Source organism: Sorex araneus, chromosome 5, assembly GCF_027595985.1.
Source record: "Sorex araneus isolate mSorAra2 chromosome 5, mSorAra2.pri, whole genome shotgun sequence".
NCBI lineage: Eukaryota > Metazoa > Chordata > Mammalia > Eulipotyphla > Soricidae > Sorex > Sorex araneus.
Genome location: NC_073306.1, coordinates 23,671,343 through 23,691,048, shown reverse-complemented (window position 1 = coordinate 23,691,048; position 19,706 = coordinate 23,671,343). Strand labels below are relative to the sequence as shown.

General features: G+C 44.8%; 1 protein-coding gene across 1 annotated transcript in view; it reads right to left on the bottom strand.

Moving 5' to 3' along the window:
• The window catches only part of NRDC (nardilysin convertase), a 66,992-nt gene that overhangs the window by 1,241 nt on the left and 46,045 nt on the right, over positions 1–19,706 (bottom strand). The window contains exons 11-29 of the mRNA XM_004607139.2: positions 18,920–18,997; positions 16,190–16,310; positions 16,051–16,109; positions 15,747–15,801; positions 14,848–14,952; positions 12,950–13,073; positions 12,319–12,405; positions 11,420–11,539; positions 10,454–10,505; positions 9,221–9,371; positions 6,642–6,769; positions 5,981–6,143; positions 4,345–4,376; positions 4,007–4,145; positions 2,059–2,106; positions 1,835–1,887; positions 1,464–1,547; positions 877–967; positions 555–671 (exon numbers count right to left, since the gene is read on the bottom strand). Coding sequence (XP_004607196.2) covers positions 555–671; positions 877–967; positions 1,464–1,547; positions 1,835–1,887; positions 2,059–2,106; positions 4,007–4,145; positions 4,345–4,376; positions 5,981–6,143; positions 6,642–6,769; positions 9,221–9,371; positions 10,454–10,505; positions 11,420–11,539; positions 12,319–12,405; positions 12,950–13,073; positions 14,848–14,952; positions 15,747–15,801; positions 16,051–16,109; positions 16,190–16,310; positions 18,920–18,997 — 1,807 coding nt within the window. The remainder of the gene's footprint in view (positions 1–554; positions 672–876; positions 968–1,463; positions 1,548–1,834; positions 1,888–2,058; positions 2,107–4,006; positions 4,146–4,344; positions 4,377–5,980; positions 6,144–6,641; positions 6,770–9,220; positions 9,372–10,453; positions 10,506–11,419; positions 11,540–12,318; positions 12,406–12,949; positions 13,074–14,847; positions 14,953–15,746; positions 15,802–16,050; positions 16,110–16,189; positions 16,311–18,919; positions 18,998–19,706) is intronic.

Below are 19,706 nucleotides of genomic sequence, written 5' to 3'. Positions count from 1 at the left end.
CTGGAGTGCCTTAAGGACTGGGCTGAGTGTCTGGGTAAATAGTTCAGGTTGACTGCACAGAACAGTCTACCCCATGCTCTCCCTCCAGTCCAAGTAAATAACCCTCTCTGCCCCATGAGACGAAGATGGCCTTCACTAATTCACCTTGTAGGGAATATTATCAGAGCACTGGATTAGAGGACCCAGAACTCTTTCGGTGGGTTTTACTACTGTGACTTAGAAACTGACCAATGATGTACATAGACCTGGAAACATCCCACGAAGACCAGTTTTCTTCAGAACATAAAACCCTTTTTGCCCCTACAAATCTCACTCCTTCAGTCATACAAAAGTTGAGTTTGTTCTGGCTGAAATTGGTGGCACGGACAGGGGAAGGGAAGGATCAGCATCCAGCTATCTTGTCATCTAATGTGCTGGAGAAGGGAGTACAGAAAGAAACTCCCAATATTTGAGCAATCAGATGACGAGATGGGGCAAGTCACAGACAATCCTGGATACATGGTCCACACACTACCGATTTGCTTGTACCGGTGATGCGGACAGGGTGGCTATACCTCGTGGGCAAGGCGGTCAAAGAGGTACTGCTGTGTCACCACTTCGTTCCAGTTTCTATCCACCTCCTCCCCCAGGTGGGTGTCCTCACACTCCTTTAGCTTGATCAGAGCTGTGACCTGTTATATCAGAGAGAGAGCTCAGGCATGGCGTTACCCAGTTCCTCCCACACAACACCGGCTCTGCACAGTGGGGTCTGGCGCTCCCAGCGGAACTCGGGGGATAAAGCACGGAAGACATGGTGGTCAGATGAGGGTGAGGTGACAGACACTGGCCAAGTGAAGAGCTGGATCACAGGCCAGTAAGCCAGAACAGTGTAGTCACCTGGGTATTAAATGCATCCTCAGTGAGGTTCTCAATCTTCTCCTCAAAGCTAGAAAGAAATTCTTCTATTTTCTTGTCAACCACTTCAGAGCTAGAAGAAAACATCTTCAGTTAAAAGTTGCCTGTGCACCCAGAAGATAGTTCTCAGGCCTGGAGCAGAGGTTTTGCATCTGGGAGCCCCAGGTTCAATCCCCACATCACTTGGTATTGCCAGGTGTGAACCATCCTAAACCAGCCCAGGCCAAGGCAGAAAAGGCCAACAGCCTCTGGCTACAGGAGGAAGCTGACCCCTGCCCAGTTCCCTGGTATCTGCCCACTGAAGCAGTGACAGCTAAGCTTGGACATGTCACAGAGGCCAAGTAAAGCATCTTTTCCTGCCTTATTCTCAGAAATAATACAAGTCCTGCTCGATGACTACAGGGTTTGAGTCAGACCAATCGTGACCCACGCTGGACTGGGCACTGATGAGCCACCCTGCACAGCTGTGACTGAATCAGAGGCCAACCTCAAATGCTCAGTTACCTGAGGTTTCAGGGACACCCGTAGGCCCTACTGGCTCTGCGAAGACTAGTTGGGTGCAAACTTACTTGTATTTGGTTGCTTGTGTCCCCACAGTGACAGAGAATCCCAGAATTCCGGACGTGTTCCTGCAGGTTGGGTAGACATGGTACCTAGAGGCAGAGTGGAAAGCGTTAGCCGGCCCGGTTCTCGGGCACCAGCATATGAAGAGGCCGCCACAGACTGGGCCTCATGGTTCTGAGTGAAGTGTGCACGCACCCATTCTCAGGGTCAGCGTGCCCCGCCCCGGTCAGGAATCCAGGCTGACCTGGTTTCTCTCGCAGCCCCACTCGGTTTGGGCAGTGGGTTGGGCTCTCAGGACCAAAGAGCCCCTCGAGGCCGCTGCGTCAGGCCACGTGCCAAACCTCCGCCTGAGCCCAGCGCTGTGCCTGGGACTTACCCAAGGGTCTGCTTAGTGCGAAGGAAGTCAAAGCAAGGCTCTTCCATGTGCATCTGTAATTCAATAAGCCCATCAGTTCAGCTGCCACGAGAATCCTGCATTTATTCCCAAGGTTCCTCAGCCCCCGAGTCCAGTCTCCTTCCCTGCCCTCTCGATGCCCAAAAGACAAGTAACCCATGCTGCCTTGTACTCAGCCCACTACCCAGGCGCGAGGCACCACTCACCACCAGCAACTCCATGAGTGTGTACTCCTTCAGGCTCCTGGTACCTGACTGGAAAGAAGCCGCGGATCAGAGGATTCGGGCTTGTGGGCTCGGGCACCCCGGTGAGCACTGACACGCCTTTATCCCCACGCCCTGCCCTCCTGTCTGCTCTGGAGAGTGGAGCCACCCTCTCGGGCCCTCCACACAGTTCCGTTACGCTAGGTCAGCTGTACTCCCCGTCCTCACGCGGAACAGCAGGACATGGGGGGAGGGTCAGACATCCTCGGCCTGCCAGGACCCGAGGACACAGGAAAGGCAAGGTCTTCAAAGAACAGGTGTCGGGATAACGGGGCACCTGGACCACCTCCTTGGATGGAAAGGCTGAGCCGGAGCTTCTGCAGCAGCGAGCCAACCAGCGGAGAGGTAAGTGCCCAAAAAGCTGTATCACCCTCGGAGACCCAATCCTGGCTGTCCAGAGACTGGCAAAGCAGCAACAGAATGGAAGGCAGGAGGCAAGCAAGCAGGGCACTGCTGGCACAGCTCAACCTCCGACCCCAGCAGGCGCCCGGGAAACCCAAACACACACAGCTGGGGACCAGCAGGGTTACACCTGGCCGCGCTTGGGGGCCTCCAGGATTCTAGTCGGTGATGCTGGAGTGGGGACACGGGGCGTGTGGTGCCATGGATAAAATGGTTGGGCACATGCAAAGGACAAACCCTAAGCCCCACATATCTTCCACAAAGGTTTTTATCAACTGATGGCCGAAAATGATCTGTGAAGAGAGAAGTTCCCTAAAGAGCAATTCTATTACACATCAGTTCCAGCAGGTGCTGAATGGAACCTACGTCAACAGTCGACAACAGGAAAGCCTGTGTAAAATGATACGACTAGGTGTGGGGCAGGAAAATAAATCCTGAAGTGAAGGCAGAACTACTCCGGGCCAGGCCATACCCTTGTAGCCTGGGGCCTGTGAGTCACTGCAGCATGACCTGCAGCGCGGGGGAGCAGCAACCCGGGCAGCTCACGCCCAGGGCTGCGAGCACCACAGGACAGCAGGGAGGTGGCAGCCCCACTCCAGCACACCAGGAGGTCTGAGGGGCCTGAGAGACGGGACTCCTCGTGCTGGACTCAGGACCATGAAGAACCCCCAGTCCAGGAGGCCTGAGATCAGTGTGGGTAGACACGGGCCCCACAGCCCAGTGAGGCAGCCCACAGGCTGAGGCAAACCAAGCTGGCTCCTTGTGCCTCACCCCACCTCTCTAGAATGGTGCGGAAGGAACAAAGGATCCGAATACAAGAAACACATCTGAGATGGCAGAAAACAAGGGAAACAAGGGATACCGGTCCTCACATTTCCCAGCCAAACAAGCTCCCGATAAAGCCCCTGTCCCGGGTGCTTTGAAAACTTTCGTTTCAGCCCTGAAGCAGCATTGCTGCCTCCTGGCTGCCTGGCTGTGTCCTTTGATTGCTTTCAAAACTGGGCTTTCCATCAAATAGCCTTCCGCTCCCTGAGTGGGGTGTCAGGGAAGCGTGTAGGAATCTGTTCCTCTACACTAGAGGTCGGGTGACTAAGGCAGAACCATTTGGGCCAGGTTGTAGCTCAGAGGTAAAGTACTCGCCTCCCCTGTATGAGGCCCCTGGTTCCCTCCTTTTCACTGACTGGAGCCATTTTCTAATGTAAAATATTACATTTTAAGTCAGTAGCTTCAGGGGACTGAGGAGTACGGCAGCCAGGGCGCTTGCCTTGCATGCAGCTGACCCGGGTTCAATCCCTGGCGCCCTGTAAGATTCCGCTGAGCCCCACCAGGAGTGATCCCTGAGCACAGAGCCAAGAGAAAGCCCTAAGCACCGCCAGGCGTGGTACCCTCCACCCTAGCCCAAAACTGTGAAAGGGCCTGACGGTCACTGGGTCATTCCTCTCGGTACGTTAGGCCCACCCCTGGCTGAGGAAACCGGAGGCCAACTGACCTGGTAGTACACGGTGACTTCCGAGTTGGCGTCCCCCTTGTTCAGGGCTCTCACTTTGCAGAGGTGGTGGCCATTGGGCAGCTCAACCACCTGAAATTGCACAGGCATCTCCTGCTCCAGAGGCGTGAAGTTCAGTTTGCTGCGGAGGAACAGCACAGTCGCTGAGCGGCTGCACTTTTGCAGGGGCCTTCCCAGCTGCTGCTCTGTGACCAGCCCCCACGACCCTCCACAGAAGCAGCTTCACCATAGACTGAGTAACTCGGTGGTTACTCAAGGGCCCCCCCCCCGCTGGGAGGCGCACGGCTGACCCCAGAGAGAAAACGCAAACCAATACTCACTCAACAACGTACTTCAGGAAATCGGTCGACTCCTAGGAAGCAAAGGAAAGAGAGCAAGGACATCAGTCTCCCCGGCATCCGTTTCCCCCAGAGCCAGCTACAGTCTGAGCTTTACGCTCTGGAAATGCCCTGGAGGCTGATTCAGTCGCGGGGCCCTTCCTTCCTGGCCCCTCGCATCATGCACTTCATGCAGCCGCATCCCACAGTTCTCAGTGAACTAAAGACCCTCCACACCCCCACGCCCCGGCACCGTCTCCCAACACTGACATTCCCTACTGGGTCACTTGGAGTCACTCACGTCATCCTCAAGGCTGCGGCCCTATAACAGCTGAGACTTGGGAAAGCCCAGGTCAGTCACCAGGCCATGGAACAGCGTGGAGAACCGCACATCACTCTTAAGTGACTCCATCATACCCCGACCTATGACACTGCCCCTCCACAGTGTCCAGGGCCATTCCACCCATGGTAACTAAGGCCTCAGCACCCCGAGAACCTGAGGGGCACCCCCACTGGCTCTGAGAAGCAGACACTTCTTCCCACTATTCTGTGGACATAACAGAAACTCAGCAGGGTTTGGGGTAGGGGACAAAAGCAGCAGGAGGGACAGCAGACTCAAGGGTCACGTACACTGTTCTCATTTGTGGCACACATGGCCAAAGAGTGCCCCTAACTTCTCCCTCACGCCCACATCCAATCGGTGCCTGAGCTCTGTCATCCTCTACTTCCTGGGTCTTTTCACTCATCTTGCCTAGCCACCAGTTCTCACTGCAGCCTTTTAGTTTTGTTGTTGTTGTTTTGTTTTTAGCTTGTTCTTTTCTTTCTGGTGATAACAACACGTAACATTTACGATCTTAACCATGTTTAAGTGTACAGTTCCAGGGTTCTGTATAATCAATGAGGATGAAAAAGCAGCACCAGGACTTTTTCATTTTGTAGAATTGAAACTACCATAAACAACAGCCCTTTCTCCCTCTCCCATCCCCTGAGTCCCCATCCTACTTAGCTCCCAGGCTCTGGGTCTGCTCTGCATCTAAGAAGTAGAATAACACGTCATGTCAACTCTGTCAGCCTCAGAACTGGTCTCTCTGGACCTTAAAGACAAACCCTCCTTACTCTTTTAGTGACCCTGTATTTACAACAACATAAGGCCTGAGCACCTTAGCTCAATATACAAATTCTGACTAAGAATGTAGGTGTGTGTGTTTAGGGCCAGAGAGATAGTACAGTGGGTACTTGCACGCAGCAGCCAACTCAGGTTTGATCCTGGCACCCCAGAGTCTCCTGGACCCCACCAGGAGTGATCTCTGAGTACAGAGCCAGGACCTAAAATTAAAAAATAAATAAATAAAAACGTGGAGTACATGTGTATGTTCATGATCCTCCCCATCTCCAGCTCTCGTTTCAAACTGTCTGTAGTTTCCACACAGAATCTTCAGTATAACCACCTCCATTTATCTACCAAGCTTATCTCACTCCAAGTCCTGGTCTGCTCCAGGACCAGCAGCAGAGTGGGCAGTCTGTGATGATGCTGGCTGCCCAGACTCCAGAACTTTCCTGTGAGGGTCAAATTCACACAGTTCCAGACTCTGCAACAGCATTCAGACCAGGCCATGGCCGCAGGGCACCCGACACTCACTGTGCTCGTGACATTTCCTTGCACCAGGCCCTCAACAAAGAGCTGGGACTTGAATTCCCTGACGAAGCTCAGCAGAGACTCCAGGGAAAGGCCGTCCATCAGGGCACGGTACTTGTCAATCATAGACCATCGGGCATACTCCAGAATTAAAAGCCGCACATCTCTGCACAGAGGATGAGAAAAATACAAAGTTTCATTTTAAGAAACGACTCATGAGGAGCTGGGGAGATGCCCCAAAGGGGGTAGCGCACGCGCCTTGCCTGTAGAAGCTCTGCCAGGTGTGCCTAAGGGCGCCCAGCACCACTGGACTCAAGCAGCACCGCTTCACAGGACCCCCGGGAGAGGTGACCCATGACTCTGCACTCAGGAATTACTCCAAGCAGGGCTTGGGGGACCATAATGAGATGCCAGAGTTCAAACCCAGATTGGCCACAAGCAAGGCAAACGTCTCCTCTGCTGTGCTGTCACTCCAGCCTCTCCTAATAAAATTTTTACAGATTTGTTCTTGGGTTTAAAATTCCTATAACCCTAAGTGAACTGGTATTTACTTTGCAGAATTCTAACATGTCTGAAAACTAGACCTCACACTCGCCACACCTAGCCCCCCCTCCAGGAAGCCTAGGCTCGCAGGTCTCAGATGAGCAGGGCCCGGGGCACCTACTTGGCCAGAGTCTCGGGCTTGATGAGAATGTTGAAGTAGGTCTTCTTCAGCTGCTCCGTAATCATGGTGAAGACGGCGGGGGTGGAGCCGAATTCCGCTAAGTAGTCAATAATGAGCTGGAACAAGAGCTAAACAGAGAAGCAGCACTGTGAGTGGAGACAGCATCAAGCAGGGTGTTTCTGAAACATCTGTTTGGGGTAGGGGGTGTTGCTGTTCTGCTTTTTACCAAGGGCCGGCCAGCATGACGGTAACAGGTACTACAGCAACAGATGAGAAGTACTGAGGATTCAATCCTCGTGGCACTAATGCTCCACAGCTGTCAAATTTGGAGCTGTCAAATTTTACCTTCCTTTTTTCCCTTGTAATTCTTTTTTTTAATTTCTGGTCTTAGGGCCACACCCGGCTATGCTCAGGACTTTATTCCTGGCAGTGCTCAAGGTAATGCTTTTGATGCCAGGAATCAAATCCAGATCAGAACATGCACGGCAAGCATCGTACCCACCAACTATAGCTCTCTTATCTTTCCATGGGCATTTTTAAACAATCTTCAATTTTTTGTTTTGCTTTTTTGGTCCACACCAGCGGTGCTCAGGGATCACTTCTAGCACTGCTCAGCAGACCACATGCAGTGTTGGAGATTCAAACTGTAGTTGGTAGGATGCAAGGCAAGTGTCTTGACCCCTGTATTATCACCCAGCCCCCTAAAAGTGACTTGAATAGGTTGAGACGACAACATTGACGTATACAATTTTAATAATAATGACAATTGTCACCTCTCACGCTTACACCCGGACAACATGATTTAAACATTATCCAAAGTCTTCGCATGTTTGACTATGATGATGGTGTTCTTTAGATGGATCCTTTCATTTCCTTTCTTATTCCTTGGTACTTAACTGAGTCAGCATTATGATTAACCATTGTTTCTACCAGCATTTCTAAGTAGCTATTGCTACTGGAGAGGGAAAAGCCGTGGATTCTGATATACCGATGTAGAAACCAGCCACATCACACAAGTTTCTTTTAATTAGGGTCTACAATCCAGTGGCAGTCTGGGCCCCAGAGCCTGGCATGCTGGGGGCGGAGCCAGTGGTGCTGACAATCATGCCGGTGCGAGGCTCTACACTGGAGCCACGGCTCAGCCCCATTTTGTTTTAAATTTTAGTAGTATCTTAGGTTTTCTATGAATATAACCATACAAGCTGTAAAGAAACACTTTTTCCCCATGTTCTTATTTCATTTTTCATTTTAATGTACATAGCACAGAAGGTGGGCTTTCACCTTTCATGCAGCCAACCCGAGTTCGATTCCTCCGCCCCTCTCGGAGAGCCCGGCAAGCTACAGAGAGTATGGAGCCAACACGGCAGAGCCTGGCAAGCTACCCGTGCGTATTGGATATGCCAAAAACAGTAATAATAAGTCTCTCAATGAGAGACGTTACTGGTGCCCGCTCGAACAAATCGATGAGCAACGGGATGACAGTGACTGAATTTTTCATTTTAACATACTAGCCAGAACCTCTAAAATAGTTTTTACTATAGCCAGTATCAGTGGGTATCCATGGATTATTCCTATTTTAAAGCTTAGTGTCTTGTCAATAATATATGTGCTATAAATTCTTTAAGAAAAAGATGAGGGGCTAGAGTGATAGCACAGCAGGTAGGGCGTTTGCCTTGCACGTAGCCAGGGTTCGGTTCCCAGCATCCCATATGGTCCCGTGAGCACCGCCAGGAGTAGTTCCTGAGTGCAAAGCCAGGAGTAACCCCTGTGCATTGCCAGGCATGACCCAAAAAGCAAAAGCAAAAAAAAAAAAAAGATGAGTGGGCCAGAGCAATAGTACAATGGGGAGGGCGTTTGCTTTGCACACGGCCGACCCGGGTTCGACCTCCAGCATCCCATATAGTCCCCCAAGCACCGCCAGGAGTGCACAGCCAGGAGGAACCCAAAAAAAGTAAAAGTAAGGGTGTGTGTGTGTGTGTGTGTGTGTGTGTGTGTGTCCCTCAACTCAAAATTTATCAAATGGCTTTTGGAACATTTGTTACTACATTCACATAATATTTTTCATTTGGCCTGTTATAAGATCTATGTTCATCAACTTCCTAATACTGGTCATTTCCATGCTATTACTTGGCTACGGTTAATCTTTTTGGTTTCACTGTTAAACTTAATTTTCAGTAAATTAAATGTTAAAAATGCTTGCATCCATATCTCAGAACTACAGGTAGTCTTAAATTTTACACACATACACACACACACACACACACACACACACACACACACACACGTATGTACTAAGCTGTATATTGCTGTATTAAGAAATAAATATTCTTTTCTATGTATAGCATGCCATTTAAAAGTCTATCTGCTTGGTGCAGTAAAGCTAAAAAAAAATTAATTTTATATTTAAAACTGTGGGGCCTGCCTGGACACACCAGGCAGTGCTGGGTGGTGGAGGCACTATCGTGCCAGGGACAGAACCAGAGCCAGGCATGTGTTCTCACCACTTGACCTGATTTCCTGGCCCCGATATAATATACAAAGGCAAAGCTCTTTAAAAGAAAAACAGCACTTGAACTTACAGGTAGTTTGTGATTGAATCCTTTCACTCGAATAATTAAGCCATGTTCTCCAGCTACAAGCTTATACTCCAGCTGTGCCACATCTGCTTCATATGCTGGCTCCGCAAGGTTATGAGTAAGGATGTTGACAAAGATATCAAAGAGGACCACGCTGAGAGTACAAAATGCAAATAACATAATGAATAGATCGCATTTAGACAGAGATACTCCCTTTTAGGATGATAACTGATTCCCTACGATGTGAAAGTGTCCACTGATTGAGCCCAGATGTAAATGCAGCTCACCCAGAACCATTTCCCCGGGCTGCTCAGAACTTCACCTCTGCTGTGCTTGCCAGTGCTTTCCATGCCAGGCACACAGAGATGAGAACATGTGTGCTGCATGAGGAAAGAGCAAAAGGCACCAGGTCTAAAGGCTCTGGTTGTCCCTGCAAGACTAGGCTGCTGCCTGGACCATTAATGCTGAGGAATGGGGCAGTAAAGTGCTTTGTAAACGGAATATTAATGAATGTTGGTGCTGCTTGATATTTTAAGGTTGTAATTTTACATTTAAGTGGCAATGAAAGAAGTATAACATTTCCTGGGTATTGGAGTGATAGATAGCACAGCGGATAGGGCATTTCCCTTGCATGCGGCTGACCCGGGTTCGATTCCCAGCATCCCATATGGTCCCCTGAGCACGACCAGGGGTAATTCTTGAGTGCAGAGCCAGGAGTGACCCCTGAGCATCGCTGGGTGTGACCCAAAAAGAAAAAATATATATATATATAACATTTTCTGAACACTTCCCATGGTTTTGACACATTTCAGGCTCTCTGATACCCGGATCACAATGCAACGAAATTGCAAAGAAGCGAGTATAATGAGATTCCGTGGCAGTCTCTAGATATGGGATCAACAAATCCATTATTTCTCATTAGAGACCAAAGGCTAAGCCAAACTCATCTCTGAGGAACTTTACTCAATCCAGTAATTCTACAGAGTGTCTACACTACCACTATGATTCAAATATATGGGGATTGGAGAGAGGGAAGCCACAATTTTATCATTTTAATGTTTACTGTCTATATAATGTTTGGGGCACAGAAAAATACATAAAATACATTTAAAAAATACATAAACTAGCAACATGGGTCAAGTACATAGAGAAAATGATAAAATGATTCAAAATAAAATGCACAAAAGTTTTTCAGTAACTTAAAGAAATATTTCTAGAAAAAAAATAAGTGCTTACTTTGCTGCAGACTTCTGTATCAAAGGTGAGATCAGATGGAAACGTATATATGCTAAAATAAATAAAAAATGACCCTTGATGAGAAAATACAGTCCAGCACCTCAAGTATCTTATACACATTTGATTTTCACTATTATGGTTTAAAAACTCTGAAATAAACTACTCATCTTCTTTGAATCCTCATTATGTTTTTATCCTCAAGATTCTTTACTGTAATGCTTGCCATTGCTCAATAAATGTTAAGAACATGTTTAGAAGTTCTTACTATTCAAGAAAAATTGAGGAAATACCTTCCCAACAACCTCAAGAATCCTTCAGAGAGCTACAGTACGAGCTGTCTTAGAAATGTGGGTTCAATGGCAACCAAGATCATTCGGCCTTTGATTCCAAATTGCTTCAAAAAGCTACTGTGCTTTGCACATAAAGAAAAATATTAAAAAGCAATACATTCTGAACTACCAAAGTGAAGGCAAAAATCTTTGAGTTTTTATGTAACTCTCTTCCTTTGTGCTGAAAAGCAAAACTGTCAAGGGAGACAGACAGAAGTGAAATATTTCTGAAAGAAGTAAGATGTGAAATATTTCTCATTTGTAATGCTGGGCTATAATGTTGTCCCTAAGAATAATTTCCTTCAGCACACTCTGAATCTCTCTTTTGAAAAATAATGTTCCAAGTACCATTTTTTTCCTCAGACGGCTAAAACCCTGGCTCTGCTTTCACTTAGCTGAACGAAAATGATCTGAAAATAATTTCATGTTAGGCTTGAATACTCATTTCTTTTCTTGAGTCTGCAGTATTTCCAAAGACATCTGCAATGGCATGGGCGCAACTAGATCTGCTAGAAAAGCACCAGAAGGTCTTCGAATGGACAGCAAAGGAAGTAGGGCTGAAAGGGGAAAGGTTGCGACACGGTAGGGAAAGACGCATTATGCTTGTTTTGTTCCTCTGAGAGAAGAAACATTTTACCTTTGGGGATTTTAAATTTGTTGTCTTTCTTATACCACAGGCAACCTTGAGGGGTATTTACAATTTTAACAGGATATTCTGTCTCAGGGCAATCAAAGGCCTTCAACATGAAGTCCGTAGCTACAAGAGAAAAGAGTATTCAATCAGGCATGGCAATAGGATTCCCAGCAATCTGTTCTTGGTTTCAGAAGTCTAACTTTGTCAGAAATTAAATCTGCTTCAAATGCTAGATTACAATGAGTTAGTAGAATATTGGGAGGCAGGTAGGACCTTGGATTGGGGGCTAGAGAAGGTTCGACAGGCTGGTTCCATGTCATACCCTCGTCCCCGGAGCACTGGTAGGAATGACATGCCACCCCTCCACCCTGCAAGCACTGAATCAGGAGTAGCCCCTGGGGATGGCCCAAAAATAAGTTACCTCAGCCTTAAACTAAATGAACTCTTTTTTTAGTGTTTGTGATGCTTTTTGAACAGGACCACACCTGATGGTGCCTCCAGGCTAACTACAGGCTCTTTGCTCAGAATCATTCCTGGTGGAACTTGGGGGACTAGAGATCACGTAAAGATTGGCCATGTGCAAGGCAAGTGCCTTACCCACTGTACACTCTTTAAAAAGATACCTTTGAGGCTAGAAAGATAGGACAGCAGGTAGAGTGTCTGCACATGGCCCACCTGAGTTCAATCTCTGGCATCCCAAACAGTCCCCCAAGTACTGCCAGAAGTAATTCATAACTGCAGAGCCAATCTGAGCATCACCAATATGCCCCGCCTCCCTCCTCCCCCAGCCCCCGAAAAAAAGAATGTGCAAAAGCGTCACAGAGTCCTAAGATCTGTATTTAAGTTCTATTTCTCCATTCACCAATGGCTAAATTATGTACAATGATTGCTACTTCACTGACCTATGTACTTGTTTTCAGCTGGAAGATGAAGATCTGGATTTAATTCAAAATCACTCTTCCACAGTTCAGTCCAAGAGGTGTCCACATCTGTAGAGATGAAAAGCAAACTAGTCCAATAATGTAGTATTCATCACTCTCATACTAAAACACTAATCAACGACTAGCTTCGCAAATTCATCCTCCTTTCTTAGGAAGACTGAGTGGGCTATCCAATCACTCCACACACTTGCCAAGTGTGGTCTTGGCAGCACTGAACAGCTTGGGAGATTACTGGAGATGCAGAATCTCTGGGCCTATCCCAAAACTACAGAATCACATTTATGTTGTTTGTTTATTTTTCACACTTGTGCTTTAATAAAATCTCTAGTGCTTATACATAAGCACACCAGTGATTAAGAATATTTTTCTAAAATATGGTCAAAACTCTACCCAAACTACCAAGAGCACAGTAATTTTTCATTAGTTAATATAGTATGAACACAGCAGAAAATAATCTCCTGCAAAGTAATAATAATTTTGTTTCAACGTAAGCTTCAAAAGTACATACACTGCCCCCCAAAAGGGATCATCAAAGTATTCTCTAAGTGATTCAGATATAACTGAATGTAGGACAATTGCTGAAACTGTTTACCTTCCATACTGTACTGAGTCCCAAACCATTTCTCCTTGAGGTCACATTTTCCCTCATTAGCACCAGAGAGTAAAACAAGATTTGCTTTGTGAGGAACTAGCTGATTAAGGGCTTCAGCAATAACCTAAGAGGGAAGGGGGGGAGAAACACATACAACTTTTACAAGATGCATCTCTGTTAAAAAGGCTGGTCCACATTGGTCTAGATGTCCCCCATTCCCCAAGAGCATCCTGGTGCTTATAAAATCATCTCTAGTCCATCAACACTTTAATCTATACAGCTTCCTTAGTCTAAAAGTTATCTTAGATATTTTTTCATTGGTATTAATAATGCTCAATTTAAATCCTTCATACAATGTTACCCTCAGTGGAAACAGCTATCATTTATTAACTAAGCTTTTTCTATGTGCAAGGTCTTTAACTAGTTATTGCATTCGATCCTAAAAATAACCCTAAGGTGGAGAGATGTTACAGCAGGTAGGGTGCCTGCATGCCTTGCTCACAGTCAACCAGGGTTCAACCCCTGGCACTGCATATAGTCCCCTAAACACCACCACTAGTGATTTCTAAGCACAGAGCCATGAGTAAGCCCTGAGCACCACTGAGTGTACCCTCTCAAGGGGGAGCGAGGGGGCGGAAAACAACTAAAACCAATCCTAAAATGTATGGAATGTGGCGGGGTCATCTCTACCACACCCACTCCTTCTCCAGGGCCGAAAAAACTTCTTTGCTCAGGTTAAATATGATGAAATCTTGGAATCAAAGAGACAGGGTTGGCTGGCCACGTGCTTGCCTTGCACGTGGCCAGCCAACCCTGGTGCCCCATATGGTTTCCCAAGCACTGCTAGGAATGACCCTGGAGCACAGAGCCAGGAGGAAGTCCTGAACATTACCAGGTATGGCCCCAAAGCAAAACAAGACAAAATTATAAAAATTTGTGGAGTTGGAGAGATAGTATAGCAGGTAGCATGCTTGCCTTCGTGCAGCCAACCTGGATTCAATCCCCAGTACCCCACAGAGTCCTCAGAGGCCCACCAGGAGTGGTCTCCAAGCGCAGAGTCAGGAATAAACCCTGCGCACCATGAGGTCTGGTTACCTCCATCCCCAAAAATCCAGAACCAAATGAGGTTCTAAACAAATTCATGTGTGATTGCAAAGCCTACAATCTTGTTATTTATCAATCATTATCTCACTGTTGTTTAAACATTAACTTCTTCAGTAAACATTTGTACACCCAAACACAATCATTCTAGTGTGGTGGCAAGAATGTGTGATTGCTGTTTTGTTCTTTTTCTGTCCTTATCTTCTTTAAGATCAGTCTTCTGAAATACCCTATAGCAAAGGTTCCCACTCCTGGTAGTGTAACACATAGGGCGGATCTCCTGTGTTGTGGGCTGCATCCTCTGCACTGCGGGATGCTTAGCAGCGGATCTGCCTTCTGCCCAGAACCAGAGGCCTGGAGCATATTGTAACCAAACCACTTCCAGACACTGGCAAATATCTTCAAAAGATAAATTCTTTTATCTGAGAAATGCTACCCTAGAGGCAGCAAGATGACTTCTCTCCTATGGAGGAAAGACCCTGACATGGATGTAATATCTCTAAGTCAGATGCATCCAATTCAGGGAATCTTGATTTTTCTTAAACATTCCAAATGATTAAATTTAATTGTCCAGCGTGCAATGAAATTCAAAGGCAAACCAAACTACTAAGTATGCTCAGTATCTGAAACAAATTACTCCATAATCCTTTAACTTAGTAAATATTTCAACACTTGAAAAAAAAAAGACTGACTGACAATAACAGGTTTTTTTTTTGTTCCCACAGTTCTTAATCACATCTCTGCACTTTCTACCCCTCCTCTTCCTCTAACAGCTTTAAAGACAGAAACCATCTTACTTCTGGCTTGTATTCAAACAGCAGCTGATCTCCAGTGAGAAAGTCCTGCAGTGGGTACAGCTGCATGTTTTCACACATGTTCTCCACATACTCCACTGGATCTGTCTGTGAAGAGGCAAAATTCAGGGGCTGGAGAGATAGTACTGCAGGCAGGACATTTACCTTGCACACTACTAATGTGGGTTTGATCCCTGGCACCACATCTGGTCCCCAGAGCCCTGCCAGGAGTGATTCCAGAGCTCAAATCAGGAATAACTCCTGAGCATTGATGGGTGTGTCCCCAAAACCAAAACAAAAAAAACAACGTACCTACATGTGAATTCTTGCCAAATCCTATTCAAAACATGATAAATTCTCTCCTTTCCCTGAAGTCCCAAAGCACATTATTTTTCTAACACTATAAGGGTGATTTAATAGATTACCTTATAGAATATCTAAATAATATTCAAAATATCAAGTACCATAACAAGTTCTCCAATGTTAGAGAACAGAAAAATAACTGCATAGGTAAAGAGTACCCAACAGGATCTGTTAGGCCTGCCTGATCCTCTCTAACTCAAAATAAATTCAAAAAACAAAAAACAAAACCCTCCAAAGTTAAGTTTTCTAATAGTCTCAAGTACACTGTGGCTACATGACAGAGAGGAGCAGAACAAACACTCAGTGACACTTCCAAGAGGAACTATATCCACACCAGTTTCAGCACAGTGACAGAAAATACTCAAACACAATCTGGGGCCAGAGCAATAGTAACAGCGGGTAGAGTATTTGTCTTGCATGTGGCCAGAGGGTTCAATCCCCACCGCCCCAGAAGATCCCCCAAGTCCAGGAGTAACTCCTGAGCATCATAGGATTTGGCCCAAAAACCAGAAGGAAAAAAAAAATTTGACTTTCAATACCTGTTCTTGGTAATGAAATTCATTATCCTCAATTTTCTGAATCTCTTCAAAAATTCTATCAAAAGAAGAAAATGATATTTAGATAAATGGGTTAAAATTTCCTTAGAACCAATAGCCAGAAAAGAGCAACATAAAGATAAATGGACTGCACAGGAGCATAAATCCTTAGCATGTGTGCACAGGAAGCACGCAAAGGGAACTAGGCAGGAAATGCCTGGGACGCTCTCCAAGCAGGACTACGACACAGAGTCCAAAGAATGAAACACAAAGTGACTCCCGGCCTAATATAATAAGTATATATTACCTTTTTTCTGGGCCAAGCTTCTGCAGCATTTTTAAATACTGGAAGACAGTATGAGCAACCTATAAAGAAAACATTTGATTATACTTTTGTATAATGTAATCTCCACCTATGAAAAATACCCTTCAATTTAATCATTTACCTCATAGAAGTGTTCATAACCCTCATCAGTCAATGTAATAGAAATGCTGAATACTGAGTAGGTAGAATTCTGCTCAAATCCTGTCTCACCATTTCCACCAAATAATGCAAGAGCCCAGCACCTACAGTTAGGGGGGGAAATGATCCCATTAATATCCTAGGGTTGATAAGCTTATTATATAAAATTTAGATAGACTTTTTACATAAAATTTGAGTAGGATTTTTATTTTGGGAAACTCAGCTTATAATGCACAAGCATGCTCCAAGAGCAATTCTATTTATTTATTAAAACATCAATTTGACTTCACACATGCAAAGTAAGTTCTCAATCACTGAGCTATATCCTTGGCCTATATAAAAACTCTAAAACATACGTTTGATACAACTTCCTACAGAGTATCCAGAAGGAAATAATAACTGTATTCATGTGTTTCATGAAAACATTACTGACATAAAAAGTCTTATAAAGCATAATTTTTGTTGACTTAAAAAACCACAAAGTATTAAAATTGATTTCTAAAAAGCATTTCACCAATCCCTTTTTGGACTTGTCTGCCCAGAGAAGCCTTAAAACTCTTCCAATATGTCCCCACCTGCAATGCCACCTGCACACCCTGAGCTTCCCAACTACTCAGCAGGTGCATCGAGGAGAGAAGCAGGACACTGGGCTCCTCAATGGACTAATCCTGAAAGCCTAAAGGCACTGGAAACAGCATTTGCCTGGAGCCCAAAGATCTTGTCTCTCACTCCCAAGTCTTTCCTCCAGGGTTAAAAGAAAGCAAGCACTGGTAAAAGCTGAGTGGAGGATGGAGTACAGGGACTACATGGCATCTGCAGAGAGCTAAGTCAGGATGCAACATGCAAATATAGAAGAATATGTAGATTCAACACTCTCTGGACACCTATGTGACGTTTCAAAAGGGATAACAAAGACCTTTTATATCACAGGAGTTGAAGTGGAAGATGAGGAAATGAAAGAATAGCATCTTTTGTGGGGCACTTTAACAAGTATATATTTCTAGCCAATTAAGTTTTGGGTTTTTGGGTTTTTTGTTTGTTTTTTTAAGAATAGTTCAGAAAACCTAGAACAAGGAGGAAGGGACCCAGAATAAAATAAAAATTTTAAATTCTAATAAAATAAAAAAAGGAAGAAAGATTGCATAATAGTAAAGCATATTACATTTGTGTAGACCTTATATATGTACCTGATATCGTTAGTTTTTTCTTTTATAACTACTCTGATCTCTCAGATTTCTTTGAATGCTCTAGGTACATATCAAGTTTTTAAACAAGTTACATCAGTTTATCATCTACCTTTCAATTACTGAATCAGAATGTAGAAAATTGAATTACCGTAATACAATGGTCCACTTTCTAAAGTTACATTTCTGTTATTTGGTGAGACAACTTCAGTGAGTGCTTAAATGCATTAGAAAGCATACTGCTAACATGGTTACATTACTATTCTCACTGTCACTGTCATTGTCACTGTCATCCCGTTGCTCATTGATTTGTTCGAGCGGGCACCAGTAACATCTCTCATTGAGAGACTTATTGTTACTGTTTTTGGCATATCCAATACGCACAGGTACCTTGCCAGGCTCCGCCATATCCAATACGGATACTCTTGATACTCTTGGTAGCTTGCTGGGCTCTCCGAGAGGGGCGGAGGAATCGAACACGGGTCAGCAGTGTGAAAGGCAAACGACCAACCGCTGTGCTATCGCTCCAATCCATACATTACTATTCTCAGTCTTACATATTTATGCCTTTGAGGGGGGCATAGGGAGGGTACACCAGCAATGCTCAGGGGTTACTAATGGCTCTGCACTCAGGAAATTACTCCAGGCGGTGCTCAGGGGACAATTTGGGATGCCAGGGATCAAACTTGGGTCAGCCGCATGGAAGGCAAACACCCTACCCACTGTACTATCATTCCAGCCCCCATATTTAGGTCTTATCCGGCCAGTGAAACTTTTGTGATTAAGTCCACCTTTTGGAAAGGTTGGAAAGGTGTAGAGAGGCAATGAATTTAAATAATTGATTTCCAATTATAATCCCTATTCTAATTTTGTGAATCCTTTATATAATTCTGGAACCTATACATTCATTTATAACTTTTAACAATGATTTTTGTATTTTAAAATGTTATATATCAATAGCCTGGCTTCCTGTGGCATATTCAATATGCCAAAAACAGTAACAAGTCTCACAATGGAGACATTATTGGTGCCCACTCAAGCAAATAGATGAACAACGGGAAGACAGTGGTACAGTGTAGTGTTATGTATCAATATTTCCAACATAGGCTAAAAAAGTGGCATAAATCTGAGTTGGGGCCAGAGCAATAGTACAGCAGGTAGGGCGTTTGCCTTGCATGCAGTCGACCTGAGTTCAATCCCCGGTATCCCATATGGTCCCCTGAGCACCATCAGGAGTAATTCCTGTAATGCAGAGCCAGGAGTAATTCCTACGCATCACTGGGTGTAACCCGAAAAGCAAAAAAAAAAAATAATAATAAATTTAATAAATAAATAAAGCTGAGTTAATCAAAGTGTCTATAAAGCATTAGATGCCAAGTTTCCTGTGAAGAAATTTTTTAAAAAGACATATTTTACAGGTAACAGGTAAATATGCATTAAAAGATAAATATGCATTCTATAATAAGACATATTTTCTATTATCTTTTTGAGACTGAGACAATGAGAATATTGATTGACTAAATACTTGCTTTTTCCTAAGGTAAGAAAGAATGCTGCCTTTGCCTTCGTGTCCAACCAGCCAGGAGATATAATGAAGCGGCTTCACCCTTTCAAAAGACATCCAGATCAAAAATTATATATACACCAAAAATCTTTTAAAAATACAATATTTTAAAATATAAATATAAACAATATTAGAGTTGAATAAACATGAAAATAATTAAATTGTATAACAAATATAGAAAACATTAATTTTTTTGAAGTAAACAGATTTTATTTAGGTTTCTGAGGGAAGAAGGAAGGAATAAGTGGGAGAGAGAATAGTAAGAATAACGCACTCAAGAGAGTACGTGGGCTTCTCCAAGGGTGGAGGAAGCCCCTACATATAACCGAGCTTTAGACACAAAAGTACGAAAGCATGAAAGTACACATCTCAAGAGGGGAGATGCGGGCGACACATGTGCATGGGCGACACATGTGCTCGGCCACATGGGCACAAGCAGCACATGGGCTCAGGCAGCATATGCGAGAAAACAATTTTTTTAAATCACTGAATTATAGTAATCCTGAAATTTAAGACCATAATTAAGACTACTACTACTTTTTCTCTAGACAACACACATTTCTTTTGATGATAAATTTTTTTGCCTTACCAAAAATAAAATACAGTTTTTCATCTTAGACTTAATGTAGATATAAACCCCTCTATTTCTGTAAAACCTTTTTATATTACATCAGTTTCATCGACCCAGGTTCAATCCCTGGCAACCCACATGGTCCCCCTGAGTATCACTGGGTATGACCCAAAAAGCAAAA